Below are 14,286 nucleotides of genomic sequence, written 5' to 3'. Positions count from 1 at the left end.
ATGTCATTTGAGTCCAATGCATGTGCCGCCAATGCAGCACAGAATACAAAGCAGTCCTCTGTGTAGTGACAGACATGAAAAAGACACAAACTGAAACAGATCAACTGACCCATGGCCATGCAGTACCGACTTTACAGTGAAACCATGATTTGTTTTAGTTGACCATAGTTAAGAATTGAAGTCCAGTGTTTGACAACGTTATGAAGAAAAGAAAGAACACTGATTGCGAAACAGCTTCTCTTTTTAGCCGTAGATATGGCTAAGTTGACCAGTGCTTCTGCTACAGAATTCTTCTTGTGAGATTCATGTGGTGAACTTCCTCTGTCATCCTCCCCACTCAGCCATGGAGAGCCATGGAGAATGTGAGATCAAGGTGCAGCCCAGCTGTGGTCACTGCCAGACCCAGAGCTGCAAATGGGACGAGGATACTCAACTCATCATCTGCCTCTGTCACAATGAGGAGGTGCTGGCCAGTGACAACGTCACCTGCACAGGTAACAGTCAAGTAAAAACCCTAATTTACTAGATGTGTTTTGGGATCATATATGCTAAATTTAAAATTCTGTCCTTGAGAATTTCACAGATCTACCACTGTGTTTCTCTTGAAATGGTACACTCATAAAAGGAGAGAAATTGAGAAATGGAATGGAAGGAACTACCTCTCGAGTAATCCCATTGTCTTTGATGCATTGTTATGATCTGAGTGGTTCTCCATCTTTCCCTGTTAACCCTGACCTCTGACCCCCCAGCAGCCCATCAGGGCCTTGCTCCAGAAGGCCAGCTGTCCCTGTCCCTCATCCTAGCTGTGGTGGCAACCATCGTGGTGACAGTCATCGTCCTGACCTCAGCCAGCCTCATCCTCAGTAAGAGACTCTTCCAATTCTGTGTTGATTCTGTGCCCTCCACCTTTCACCGTCTGTGAGCTGTAAGTTTCTTTCCATGCCAACGATACTGTATTGAACTTTCTGACAATGTAAGCATCATGAAAAGGCAGGAGCTTGGCATTTTAAAACAAGCTGTGGTTTAATGTATTCTCTCTGAGGGAAATGTGACGTTGGATGTGAGTGAATGGTGGAAGTCCATGATTCAACACTGCATTTAACAGTCAGGAAGATACTTGTAGAAAATAGTACAAAAGGTGGCCTTTTAGGAATTGTTGCTTATAATCCTCTTTTGGGAAATCCACATTGACAAAAATGGGTTTGTCTTGTCAGCCCTTGGGCATTATATTTCTTCCAGATATCAAGCCTGGTAGAGACTAAACTGATTTGAACTGTGATACACATACTTTAGGAGGGGCTGAAGGGATTACAGTCTAGCCACTCTCGCACTTTACTTCCACAAAATCTAAGATGTTTCTATCAGAGTGAAGGGGTTGGCTAAGTATTAATTTAGTTGTCTGGCACATTGGGATTGATGGTCCCAAGTATGTGCAATAACATACATATACTGTTTATCTAGTCATGCTTAAAAGTGCACATTGGACAAATCTCCACACCAGTATCAATTCTTACCCTCTATACTTGTTTTATAATCACATGGGTTTATTTTAATTCAAGGTGAAACATGGTTTAACCGCTTAATGCTAATGATTGCACAATAAGCCTGCTAAAAGGAATGATTAGGGAATTAGGGAAATGACTGCTATTAACTTTTAAATTGTACCTATGATTATTCTGCTTTGGAAACATTGAGGAGTGAAAGAAAGAATAATAATCTATTATACTAATATTAGTGTCTAACCTCATCTTGCCAATGAGCGATCAATGATTAATATCATAATGAATGCTGCTACTGTGTTATATGTGTACTTTATGTGTGCTCATGTTCCTAAAATGGACTGATTGTCTTATTCATTTTTGGGACAGAAATGTTTGACAGTGAGGGATTATTTTAAGTTCCTCTTTGACTGTTCCCTTTTTGATGACCTTGTGCTGCACGATTCTGGCAGTGTAGGACTCTTACTTTCCTGCCAGTGCTGATTAAGGAGTGTATAATCATGGAGTGTCTTACCATGACAGAATGTCAATTCAACATCTATTCCACGTTGGTTCAACCAGTGTGTGCCCAGTGGGATGGTATAATTTTTTCTTGATGATGATGTCAGACAAACTGATATCTCCAAATATCAACATTCCCTCTATGTCGGTATGAGATCCTCATATTTAGAGTTTGACTTGTGCACTAACTGTAACACACTGTGCTATGACTGACTGAAGTGTAACTACTTTTTTCCAATGCTAAATAAATAAAACCTGTCATTAACACAAAGCTTCACCGTGGAGTGAAAGTCCCTTTGCGTAAGACCACAGAACTTTCCCATAAGCCTCAGAGGAAGTGATATCAGAGCTGCTTCCTGTCTCTAGCGCTGTCAATTCAAAAGGCATACTGTACAGTATCAATATATAGTTTCTCTATATCCTAACACACAACATGCATAACACACACAACATGCATAACACACACAGCATGCATAACACACACAGCATGCATAACACACACAACATGCATAACACACACAAACTCAACTCAACTCAACCCAAAAGCCAGATGGTCAAGCAGCCCCACTGTGGCCCATGGTGAGGGCCCATCCAGGTGGTGACAAACCTCAGACAGTTAACATTGTCTCTTCACCTGAGCTCTCCCCCAAGTAGGTTGGTAGTCTGTCCACGGCCCCCCCCACTCCTCCCCCCGAGCGTCGCGTCTGTCTGCACCTGCAGCTCGACGTCACGGCAGAGGGCATCTCTCACCACCACGCATCGCCCCCCAGGGCCCCTACCCAACCCCCCAGGCAGACTACCAACCTGCATCGGGGGCCGCCTCCACGGAGGGTGAGTCCTCGGTCCTCAACTCACAGACTCACAGCTAGTCACTGACTGGACCAGGGCCAGAGGCCAGAGGTTAGAGGACAGACAGACATTAGGGTAGTGTGTCTGATGCAGGGATAGTGTGTTATGTCTCTGATAGGTACAGTATAGCAACAGTTTGAAGCCGAGGACTGTATGACAGTAACCAACACTGTCTTCCTGGTCTCTCTCTCCTACAGTATACTACCGTAAGAAGAACCAGCTGCACGCAGTTAGGCTGCGTCTCCAGAGCCCAGAATACAAGCTGAGTAAGATCCGGTCATCCATCATCATGACAGATTACAACCCAAACTACTGCTTTGCTGGCAAGGCTGCTTCGCTGAGCGAGCTGAATGAAGTACCACGCAAGAACATCACCCTCCTCAGGTAGTCCACACACACAGTACAGCTGACTGAGCACTGAGCTATAAGGTACAATGTGCATTACATGATGGGATGAAGCTCTGGGGTGAAGCTCTGGGGTGAAGCTCTGAAGTGAAGCTCTTTGTCACCTGTCTGGCTTGGTGTGTGTTTGCAGGGCATTGGGCCATGGAGCATTTGGGGAGGTGTATGAAGGCCAGGTTCTGGGGATGAATGGAGAGTACACAGCCATGCAAGTGGCCATAAAGGTCAGTTCCTCTTCTTTCGGCTCCATAGCTCCTCCATGACTAAGAATATATCAGCACAGAACAGTTTAAATTATAGAATTCCTCTTGGGCATTGCATATGCATGAATAGCCAAAAACAAAGAGTAGAAGATGATGTTTAGCGTTTTTCCCAGTTGTTAACACACATTTGCTGAAACCACATCTCATGTACTCAAAACTCTAAGCACAAAACAGTTAGACAATTTCCCCAAACCTCAGACATCTTGCAAAATTAAACACAGCAATCAAAATCATGTACTCCCTGCTCAAAATTAAACTCTGCCTACAAATGAGACACACGCACTAATCAAACTTAGTGACAACCGAGATCACACCAATGTGACAAATTCAAAACACTACTATCAGAACCTATTTCAGTGTAAAGACTAAGATTTGTTATACTGTATATTGTTTGTGTGTACTCAAACAAGAAAGGAACACATGCAAAACATTTTGTTTTATATTTCAACATGACTTAATACATGTCAAACTGCATACTGTAAGCACACTTACAGTTGAAGTCGGGAAGTTTACTTACACCTTAGCCAAATACATTTAAACTCAGTTTTTTACAATTCCTGACATATAATCAGAGTAAAAAATCCCTGTCTTAGGTCAGTTAGGATCACCACTTTATTTTAAGAATGTGACATGTCAGAATAATAGTAGAGAAAATTATTTATTTCAGCTTTTATTTCTTTCATCACATTCCCAGTGGGTCAGAAGTTTACATACACTCAATTAGTATTTGGTAGCATTGCCTTTAAATTGTTTAACTTGGGTCAAAAGTTTTGGGTAGCCTTCCACAAGCTTCCCACAATAAGTTGGGTGAACTTTGGCCCATTCCTCCTGACACAGCTCGTGTAACTGAGTCAGGTTTGTAGGTCTCCTTGCTTGCACACACTTTTTCAGTTCGACCTACAAATTTTCTGTAGGTTTGCGGTCAGGGCTTTGTGATGGCCACTCCAATACCTTGACTTTGTTGTCCTTAAGCCATTTTGCCACAATTTTGGAAGTATGCTTGGGGTCATTGTCCATTTGGAAAACCCATTTGCGGCCAAGCTTTAACTTCCTGACTGATGTCTTGAGATGTTGCTTCAATATATCCACATAACTTTCCTCATCATGATGCCATCTATTTTGTGAAGTGCACCAGTCCCTCCTGCAGCAAAGCACCCCATCAACATGATGCTGCCACCCCCGTGCTTCACGGTTGGGATGGTGTTCTTCGGCTTGCAAGCCTCCCCCTTTTTCCTACAAACATAACGATGGTCATTATGGCCAAACAGTTTTATTTTTGTTCCATCAGACCAGAGGGCATTTCTCCAAAAAGTACGATCTTTGTCCCCATGTGCAGTTGCAAACCGTAGTCTGGCTTTTTTATGCCGGTTTTGGAGCAGTGGCTTCTTCCTTGCTGAGCGGCCTTTCAGGTTATGTCGATATAGGACTCATTTTACAGTGGATATAGATACCTTTGTACCTGTTTCCTCCAACATCTTCACAAGGTCCTTTGCTGTTGTTCTGGGATTGATTTGCACTTTTCGCACCAAAGTACGTTCATGTCTAGGAGACAGAACGCGTCTCCTTCCTGAGCGGTATGATGGCTGCGTGGCCCCATGGTGTTTATACTTGCGTACTATTGTTTGTACAGATGAACGTGGTACCTTCAGGCGTTTGGAAATTGCTCCCAAGGATGAACAAGACTTGTGGAAGTCTACAATTCTTTTTCTGAGGTCTTGGCTGATTTCTTTTGATTTTCCAATGACGTCAAGCAAAGAGGCACTGAGTTTGAAGGTAGGCCTTGAAATACATCCACAGGTACACCTCCAATTGACTCAAATGATGTCAACTAGCCAATCTGCAAAAATCTCTGAAGCTGGAGATTCCAATCTCCCTCACTAGCTTTAAGCACCAGCTGTCAGAGTAGCTCACAGATCACTGCACCTGTTCATAGCCCATCTGTATACAGCCCATCTATCTACCTCATCCTCATACTGTATTTATTTATTTATTCTGCTCCTTTTGCACCCCAGTATCTCTACTTGCACATCCATCTTTTGCACATCTACCATTCCAGTGTTTAATTGCCATATTGTAATTACTTTGCCACCATGGCCTATTTATTGCCTTAATTCCCTTATTTTACCTAATTTGCACTCACTGTATATAGCCTTTTTTTCCCTCTTTTTTTTCTTTTTTTTCTCTTCTTTTTTTTCTTGTTTTGTTCATTCCATGTGTAACTCTGTGTTGTATGTGTCTAACTGCTATGGTTTATCTTGGCCAGGATGCAGTTGCAAATGAAAACTTGTTCTCAACTAGCCAACCTGGTTAAATAAAGATGACATAAAAAAATCAGAAGCTTCTAAAGCCATGACATCATTTTGTGGAATTTTCCAAGCTGTTTAAAGGCACAGTCAACTTAGTGTATGTAAACTTCTGACCCACTAGAATTGTGATACAGTGAATTATAAGTGAAATAATCTGTCTGTAAACAATTGTTGGAAAAATTACTTGTGTCATGCACAAAGTAGATGTCCTAACCGATTTGCCAAAACTATAGTTTGCTAACAAGAAATTTGTGGTGGTTGAAAAACGAGTTTTAATGACTCCAACCTAAGTGTATGTAAACTTCCGACTTCAACTGTACAGTAAAAATGCAAACATACAGTAAATATATTTTTGCATATGCAAAGGAATAAAAATAGGCCTATTTGTACTGCTGTTCTGTATGTTAGCTCAATTGTACGAAATAGATAAAGAAACCGCCAAAAATACAGTAAAATCTAAATCATAAGTCAAGAAACAAATACTCCATTGCGGAAACAAAATCAGTCATATATGTTGTTTTTGTCCGGCCACAGAGTTTCATCAACATCACAGGCAATATTCTCCTTGGCCAGACAGTGGAGAAATATCTTCTGGCATGACGCATCCACCCCTGAAAAGACTGGAATGTCACCATATGCCTCCTCCATTGCCTGGATTACGGCCATACGTTCATGGGGTTTGCGATCATACACCTTCCACCACCATGCTAAAAACAACTCCTCAATAGGGTTGACAAATACAGAATTGTAAACCAGGGATGGTCATGGAAGCAGTTGCGGACCTGCGCAGCCTGATGGAAACTCACGTTGTCCCAAATTAGAACATACATTTGCTGCTCAGGATCGCCTGGCCTTCTCTGCTCTGGCTGAAAAAGACTGTTGTGTAAGGTGTTCGGGAAATTAAGGAAATGGGTAGTGCTGTATGGTCCAAGGGTGGCATGACGGTGGAGGACCCCATTGTGGCGCATAGCTACGCAATGGTGATATTTCCCCCACGCTGGCCAGGTACCTCAATGATGGCACGTTGACCAAGGATGTTCCTTCCTCTCCTCCTCATCTTTGCAAAATTGAATCCAGCCTCATCTATGAATATGAGGTCCTGGAGGATGGGACTTGCATCCAACTCCATGATTCTCTGAAATGACAGTAAATACTGTAATTGCTGTATAGTAAAGTTCACTGGCAACATCAATGAGTCTCTAATGTTTCAAGATTGTAATACTACTACATTGCTTACTTGCACATATTCGTACAGTTTATCCTTCACTCTTTGGGAATTCCTTTCAAATGGGACTCTGTAGATTTGCTTCATCCAGAGATGGTGTTTCTTAAGGATGCGGGCTATGGTTGATAAACTCACTCTGATATTGAAGATGGCAGGGTTTTCAATAATCTGTTTGATTTCCCGCAGTCTTATGGCATTATTTTCAACTACCATTTGCACAATGGCAGCCTCCTGTTCGTCTGTAAACAGACGCATTCTACCACCACGTACGTGGTGGACGTCTTTCAGTTCTACAAAAACAAAATAGCATGCGGTACAGTAAACACTACAGTAATACAGTATACAAGATAAACATGTTGCAAAGCAATATAGCTCCCAATTTCATACAGTAATACATTAAACATGTACTTGTTTCGCCTTTGTAAGGTTCTAAATAAACAGAGTAAAACTCACGGATGCTTAGTAAAGCTCAAACCAAGTTTATTCACCCACTGGGTCATACAGCTGCATAAGACAAATAACATATTCCTCCACCTCTATCTCTACCTCCACCTCTATCTCTACCCCCACCTCCACCTCTATTTCTACCTCCACCTCTACCCCCACCTCCACCTCTATCTCTACCTCCACCTCTATCTCTACCTCTACCCCCACCTCAACCAACACAATTCCTTTCTTTAGTCATTCTGCTACAAACATGAATTAATTCATAGATTTCTCTAGACAAATCTGCTATGAAAATCAACTGTAATTTCCTTGGGTGAATCAGCTGATGAGTGCATGCCATGGGGTGTCTCTCTCTCTGCTTGTGTTCTGTTCTGAATAGGGCCTGACTGCCTGTTGTTACCTTTCTGCTCCACAGACTCTTCCGGAGATCTGCTCCGAACAGGACGAAATGGATTTCCTGATGGAGGCGCTGATTATGAGGTGGACTAGGCTGGAACACACAGGGCCTCATCTTCTCGCTCTCTCGCTCTTGCTCTCGCTCAATCTCTCACACACACAGTAACATAGTGTAATGTATGAGGGAGGCAGACGACACCCAGACACTGTTGTACCATCACTTAGCGCTTGGCAGTCTAAAATGCTGCCATGTTTTGTGACTCTCCTCATTCACTGCTTATTTTGGTAAACAGCTCCCCAGCTGTTGTTTATCATAGCGAGTCAGGTAATTCACCGCCATTGAGGTAACAGCAGCTGGTTGCCAGAAGAAATCTGTCTCGCCTCCAAATGGAGCTCTGCTGAAAGCATTAGAAAGCATCTCTGTCGAGCAGACGCTGTCGGTCTAAGGCAGGCACAGCAGAGTATATAATGAGTAGTCTGGGGTAAATTGGGCCCTGGAGTGTTTCCTGATAATTTAATAATACTAGACACAGCCTAGACATAAACACAGACACATTCATTAATATGTTGATGCCACCACACCACATCACACACAACTTGTAAAAAACAGTCCTGTACCCTAAAGCCATTACAGCCAGTGTCTGGCCAACTCTCCTAGCCTGAGGTACAGTAGTGTATTCACCACCGCTGTTCTTGTGTGTCCACAGTAAGTTCAGCCACCAGAACATAGTGCGCTGCATCGGGGTGAGTCTTCAGATCCTGCCCCGCTGCATCCTCCTGGAGCTGATGACTGGAGGCGATATGAAGAGCTTCCTGAGACAGAACCGACCCAAAACGGTCAGTAGCAGAGTGTCTCTCAGCTGCCGGACGTGTTCAGCAGCCCTATGGGTCTGTGTAGCTGTATGTCAGTAGTAATGGTTTTGTGTGTGTGGTGTTTTTTTCAGAGTCAGAGCTCCTCCCTCACCATGCTGGAGCTGCTACACGTGGCCAGAGACATCGCCTTCGGCTGCCGTTACCTGGAAGAGAACCACTTCATCCACAGGTTACCATGTCCTCCTACCAAACCATTAGCCTTTTGTATACAGTATTCATACTACATAAAGAGGTATTCAATGTTGTTTGTTGTGTGTTTCAGAGATATAGCTGCCAGGAATTGTTTGCTGACCTGCCCTGGACCAGACCGAGTGGCTAAGATAGGAGACTTTGGAATGGCGCGTGATATATACAGGTATACTTAACCACCAGTTCTCTCTGTCCCAGTACCATGCTGCTTGTTGCTTCAGTTCAGCATCCCCCAAACAGGATCTTAACGCCTTGTGATGTTTCATTTCTCCATTCTGTGTTTTTCCCAGCTGATATCTCAACGTATCTGTTGGATCAGTCTAATCTCCACGCAGTGAAGACTTGAGAGTACTATTCCCATTGAGTTATAGAGGCGTTTCAGACACTAACCATGACTCATTCTCCTCCACAGGGCCAGCTACTACAGAAAGGGTGGCCGTGCCATGCTGCCCGTCAAGTGGATGCCCCCAGAGGCCTTCATGGAGGGCATCTTCACCTGCAAGACTGACACCTGGTAACCCATTCACTCTATTACATGAGTTGTAGTTGAATGACTAGTAGCAGTACATACCGTGCCTTCAGAAAGTATTCATACCCCTTGAAGTATTCCACATTTGGTTGTGTTAGACAGAATTTGTTTCTCAGCCATCTACACACAATGACAGTGAAAACAGGTTTTTAGACATTTTTGGTAAGTTATTGAAAATGAAGTACAGATATATCTCATTGACATAAGTATTAACACCCATTTGCAATTACACTCCAAATTGAGCTCAGGTGCATCCCGTTTCCTTTGGCCAAGTCAATTGTTTGGACATCATTTAGAAAGAAACACACCTGTCGATATAAGGTCCCACAGTTGACAGTGCATGTCAGGAGCAGAAACTATACCATGAAGTCCAAGGAACTGTCTGTAGATCTCAGAGATAGAATTGTGATGAGACATATATCTGGGAAAGGGTATAAAACAATGTCTATAGTGTTGAAAGTTTCCAAGAGAAGAGTGGTCTCCATCATTGGGAAATGGAAAAAATATGGAACTACCCAGACTCTGCCTAGAGCTGGCTGTCTGACCAAACTGAGCAACCGGGCAAGAAGTACCTTGGTCAGGGAGGTGACCAAGAACCCAATGACCACTATGACAGAACTACAGAGTTCCTTGGTTGAGATGGGAGAACCTGCCAGAAGGACAGCAGTCTCTACAGCACTTCGCCAATCTGAGATTTATGGGAGACTGGCCAGACGGAAGCCACTCCTGAGAAATATGCACATGACAGCATGCCTGGAGTTTGCAAAAAGGCACATGAAAGACTCTGAGAGCGTAAGGCAAAAGATTCTGGGGTCTGATGAGACAAAAATTGAACTCTTTGGCCTGAATGCAAAGCGCTTTGTCTGGCGAAAACAAGGCACAGGTTATTACCAGTCTAACACCATCCCTACCATGAAGCATGGTGGTGGCAGAATCATGCTATGGGGATGCTTTTCAGAGGCAGGGACCGGGAGACTGGTAAGGATAGAGGGAACAATGCATGGAGACAAATACAGGCAAATACAGAGTGAAAACGATGATTTAGGTTCCATCAGGATAATGACCCCAAGCTTACATCCAAAGCAACACTGGAATGGCTTCAGAACGAGAATGTGAAAGACCTTGAGTGGCCCAGCCAAAGGCCAGACTTCAATGCCATTGAAAATCTGTGAAAAACTCCCCGCTCCCTTAAAAAAAAATCCCCAAATCCAGATGTGCAAAGCCGATACAGACATACCCAAGACGACTCAAAGCTGTAATCGCCGTCAAAGGTGCTTCTAGAAAGTATTGAGTCGGGGTGTGAATACTTATGTAAATGAGATATTTCTGTATTTCATTTTCAATACATTTGTAAAAAATGTCTAAAAACATGTTTTCACTTTGTCATTATGGGTAATCCATATTTTATTCAGGCTGTAACATAACAATATGTGGAATAAGTCGAGGGGTATCAATACTTTCTGAAGCAGCTGATTTCTCATATCAACTCTTTTAAATGACCTCTGCTCTCCCTCTGCAGGTCGTTTGGTGTACTGCTCTGGGAGATTTTCTCTCTAGGCTACATGCCTTATCCTTGCAAAACCAACCAGGAGGTTCTGGAGTTTGTGACAAGTGGGGGGAGGATGGACCCCCCTAAGAGCTGTCCCGGGCCTGTGTGAGTAGATCAGATTGAGCTAATGGAGAGTTAACTCTCTTGACAGGAGTTTATAATGCATTTAGGTCCGTTGCAAGGCCAATATGCAGTTTTAGACTTAAATCCATGATTCAGTTTGCTTTTCTCCAACTCTCTTCTGTAGGTACAGGATCATGACTCAGTGCTGGCAGCACTGCCCTGAACACAGACCCAATTTCTCCACCATTCTGGAGAGGATCAACTACTGCACTCAGGTACTGATCCACTCGCAGCCAGGGATGCATTTTCTTCACAACACTCACCATACATATTCACCGTTTTCTATTCTCTCTTTTCTTTTGCCCAGGACCCTGATGTGATCAACACGCCCCTGCCTGTGGAGTACGGTCCTATAGTGGAGGAGGAGTTGAGCACTGTGATCCGCCCTGACACCCCAGGCAGTCTGACCCCTCTGCTGCTGGCCCACACTGCCTCCCAGGAGGTCTCGCCCCAGATCAGCAGTCTGGGTCTGGGCCTGGGCATGGGTCCCACGTCGCTGCCCCAGCCCCACAAGCCCTGTCTGCTGCGGCCCCAGCAGCTGCCTCAGGAGGTGGCCTCCTACCGTGAGACCCTGGAGCCCTGCTGGGCCGAGCCTGTTCCTGCTCCGGGTCCAGGTGTCTGCCCTGGGGCCTGGCTCCACCCCGAGCCCCTCAACTGGCCCTGCTCCAGGGACAGCTCCTTCTCAGGCAGCCAGAGGCTAAAAAACAAGACAAAGAACCTGTGGAACCCAACCTATGGCTCCTGGGTGCTGGAGAGCTTTGGTCGGGGGAAGGCAGCCTTATCTCATACCAAGTCCATGCCCCTGTCCAGCAGCTACTCCGCCCCCCAGGCAGCCACCCCTACCTCTGAGTGCACCGACTCTGGGTGCGATGGCAGCAGCGGCCTCCCTGTCCCCAGCAGTCTGTGCTCCTCGTCCCCCTTCCCGGCCTGCCAGGCCCTCTCTGCTCCCCAACCCCAAGGTGCACCCAGCCTCAGCCTGGTGTCCTCCCGGAAGGGCCAAGCAGGGGGAGCCAGCGGGGGCCAGGCCCTGGGCATGGACTTGGCTAAGCTGCAGAGCTTCCCCTGTGGCAATGTCAACTATGCCTATGATGAGCAGAGCTATGAGGCAGAGAGCCTGCCCCTAGTGGTGCCCAAAGGCCCAGAGCCCTGCCCCAGCACCAGTGCCAGCACCAGCTGTGCCCCCAGCACCTCCTCCTTCTCCTCCTGCTCAGGGGCAGGCCTGGGTGCGGCCTCTTACTGTATGCCCAAACTGCTACTGAAGCGCCACGCCAGCTACGGACACGAGGATGTGAGGAGACACACCAAGCCTGAGAAACCGACCCGGGACAGAGACTCAGGCTTCTCTCTGTCTGAGGACCTCAGTGTCACCCCTGTCTAACCCTGGCCCCTGGGGGAGCGGAGCAGAACACTGGAACAGACCCCACACCTCACTGGCCATGCACAGGAACACACTATTGTGTAGTTTTGGTACTACTGATGATGCTTTGTAGTTAGTATAGACGGTGAGAGATTTATATGAAAGCCCACAGTAGCAAGAAAACACAACAGGTTAAAGACAGAAGGAGATGCTGCTTTGCCAGGAGACAGGTAGCATGTTCTCTTCCTGAGGTGGAATGTGACACAGCCCAAGAAGGCCATCACTGGCACAGAAGCACATCCAAGCCTCAGAGGATTTCTAGGCCCTAGCTGGAGTCATCTGCAATGTCTGGCATCCATTCAAATGTGCAGTGTCTCCTCTGGTTCAGGGCTTTTTAGTTAATCCATTCCTTTCTTCTTTGTTTATAACATGTCCTTGTTAGGTTTACACTGGAATGAATGACTGGAATTGACTGCTAAATCAATACTGTGAAAACATATAGGAAGCTATGGTTGCCTATGCAGGTGATGGAAAAGGCAGAAAGGAGGTTTTCAGTATGTGTGAAAGTGCTGTGATGGATACTGAGTAGACCAGAGAGAGTATGAACTTGTGATCACAATTATAATTACTTGTGCTATCTACTGTTCCCTATCTGGCTCATAAGCAAAAGTTAATCTCTTGTTTAGAATTGTCATAGTTATTTTGTAGATAGCATTTACATTTTATTTAGTCTTATTGGCTTAATACTTTAGTCTGTTTTACCATATTATACGCATTGTCTACTAATACTTCACCCTCTCTAAATGCATTTCGTCTTATAGTGACTGTTCTCACTCTTTACTGAAGAGGGTTTTGGAGACACCAAGAGCAGAGAATGTGATAGTAGGAGCCCCTCTGTAATTTATCCATCTTGTTCCAACACGAAACATTTTAATAATACTAACTTTCACCTTGGCTACACCAAAAGATGAAATGCTATTATTTGACATTGGAATTTAAACTGTACTAACTCATTACATTTGTAGCAGTTATACTTAATTTATACGTGTTTTTGTATATGTTTAAGTGTCTTGTAGTTGATCACTGCCATTGGGTCTGCCAGAGCACTAGTTAGTGTTTGTGATGTAGTACTCTACAGTACATCTTACACTCAACAGGGGGCAGCCCTCTCATGAAATACCAAACAGTTTGTGTGTGTATTTCACTAGAGGGCTTGCTTGCCGTTTACTTTTTTATTTCTCAGTATTTATGACACAAGATAACATGTATTATTGTTATGAGCTGTTGTTAAAGCAGTACGGTTACTGATATATACATGTAAGCTTATTACACTGAAATAAAGCATACTGGTTCCAATAATGGTAGGTCACGATAATGTTCCATGGTTCCAATTTGCACTTTGTAGCCACCTCAAAGTCTGACGATATTTCTGACTGTAGCCTAAAGGTGGACAAGTCTTGTCATCCTCTTGACAACTTCACTATTACTCATGATTTGTAAATCTGCTGAGACCTTGAGGGATTGTGTTTCTTTTAGGATCCATAGGAGCCTATATATTAGTGAAGAAAACCCCCTATCCTGATTCTACCTGGTAAGGTACAATCTCCTAAAAAATATTTGTCTGTGAAAACAATTGCATTTTAGTTCACATGTTTTGGCTTATATTCCACAGATCTAAAGTTGAGTGCCTCTACACAGAAGAACAAAGGCTAGAAACTATGCAATATACTTGTTCTTGTATACTTCTACCCCAAATAAATGAAGAAATATTTCTCTCC

At 44.3% G+C, this 14,286-nt stretch overlaps 1 protein-coding gene across 1 annotated transcript in view; it reads left to right on the top strand.

Moving 5' to 3' along the window:
• LOC115172789 (leukocyte tyrosine kinase receptor-like) overlaps positions 1-14,281 on the top strand; it is a 97,431-nt gene extending 83,150 nt beyond the window's left edge. The window contains exons 18-29 of the mRNA XM_029730539.1: positions 342-494; positions 750-863; positions 3,047-3,233; positions 3,385-3,475; positions 7,908-7,972; positions 8,596-8,725; positions 8,833-8,930; positions 9,024-9,116; positions 9,363-9,464; positions 10,999-11,133; positions 11,276-11,366; positions 11,459-14,281. Of these exons, the coding sequence (XP_029586399.1) occupies positions 342-494; positions 750-863; positions 3,047-3,233; positions 3,385-3,475; positions 7,908-7,972; positions 8,596-8,725; positions 8,833-8,930; positions 9,024-9,116; positions 9,363-9,464; positions 10,999-11,133; positions 11,276-11,366; positions 11,459-12,529 (2,330 nt within the window). The 3' untranslated portion in view covers positions 12,530-14,281. The remainder of the gene's footprint in view (positions 1-341; positions 495-749; positions 864-3,046; positions 3,234-3,384; positions 3,476-7,907; positions 7,973-8,595; positions 8,726-8,832; positions 8,931-9,023; positions 9,117-9,362; positions 9,465-10,998; positions 11,134-11,275; positions 11,367-11,458) is intronic.
• The last annotated feature ends 5 nt before the right edge of the window (positions 14,282-14,286 follow it).

This window comes from Salmo trutta, chromosome 33 (genome assembly GCF_901001165.1).
Source record: "Salmo trutta chromosome 33, fSalTru1.1, whole genome shotgun sequence".
In the NCBI taxonomy this organism is placed as follows: Eukaryota; Metazoa; Chordata; class Actinopteri; order Salmoniformes; family Salmonidae; genus Salmo; species Salmo trutta.
Note: the sequence above shows the minus strand (reverse complement) of the source record. Positions and strands in the feature narration are given on the sequence as shown.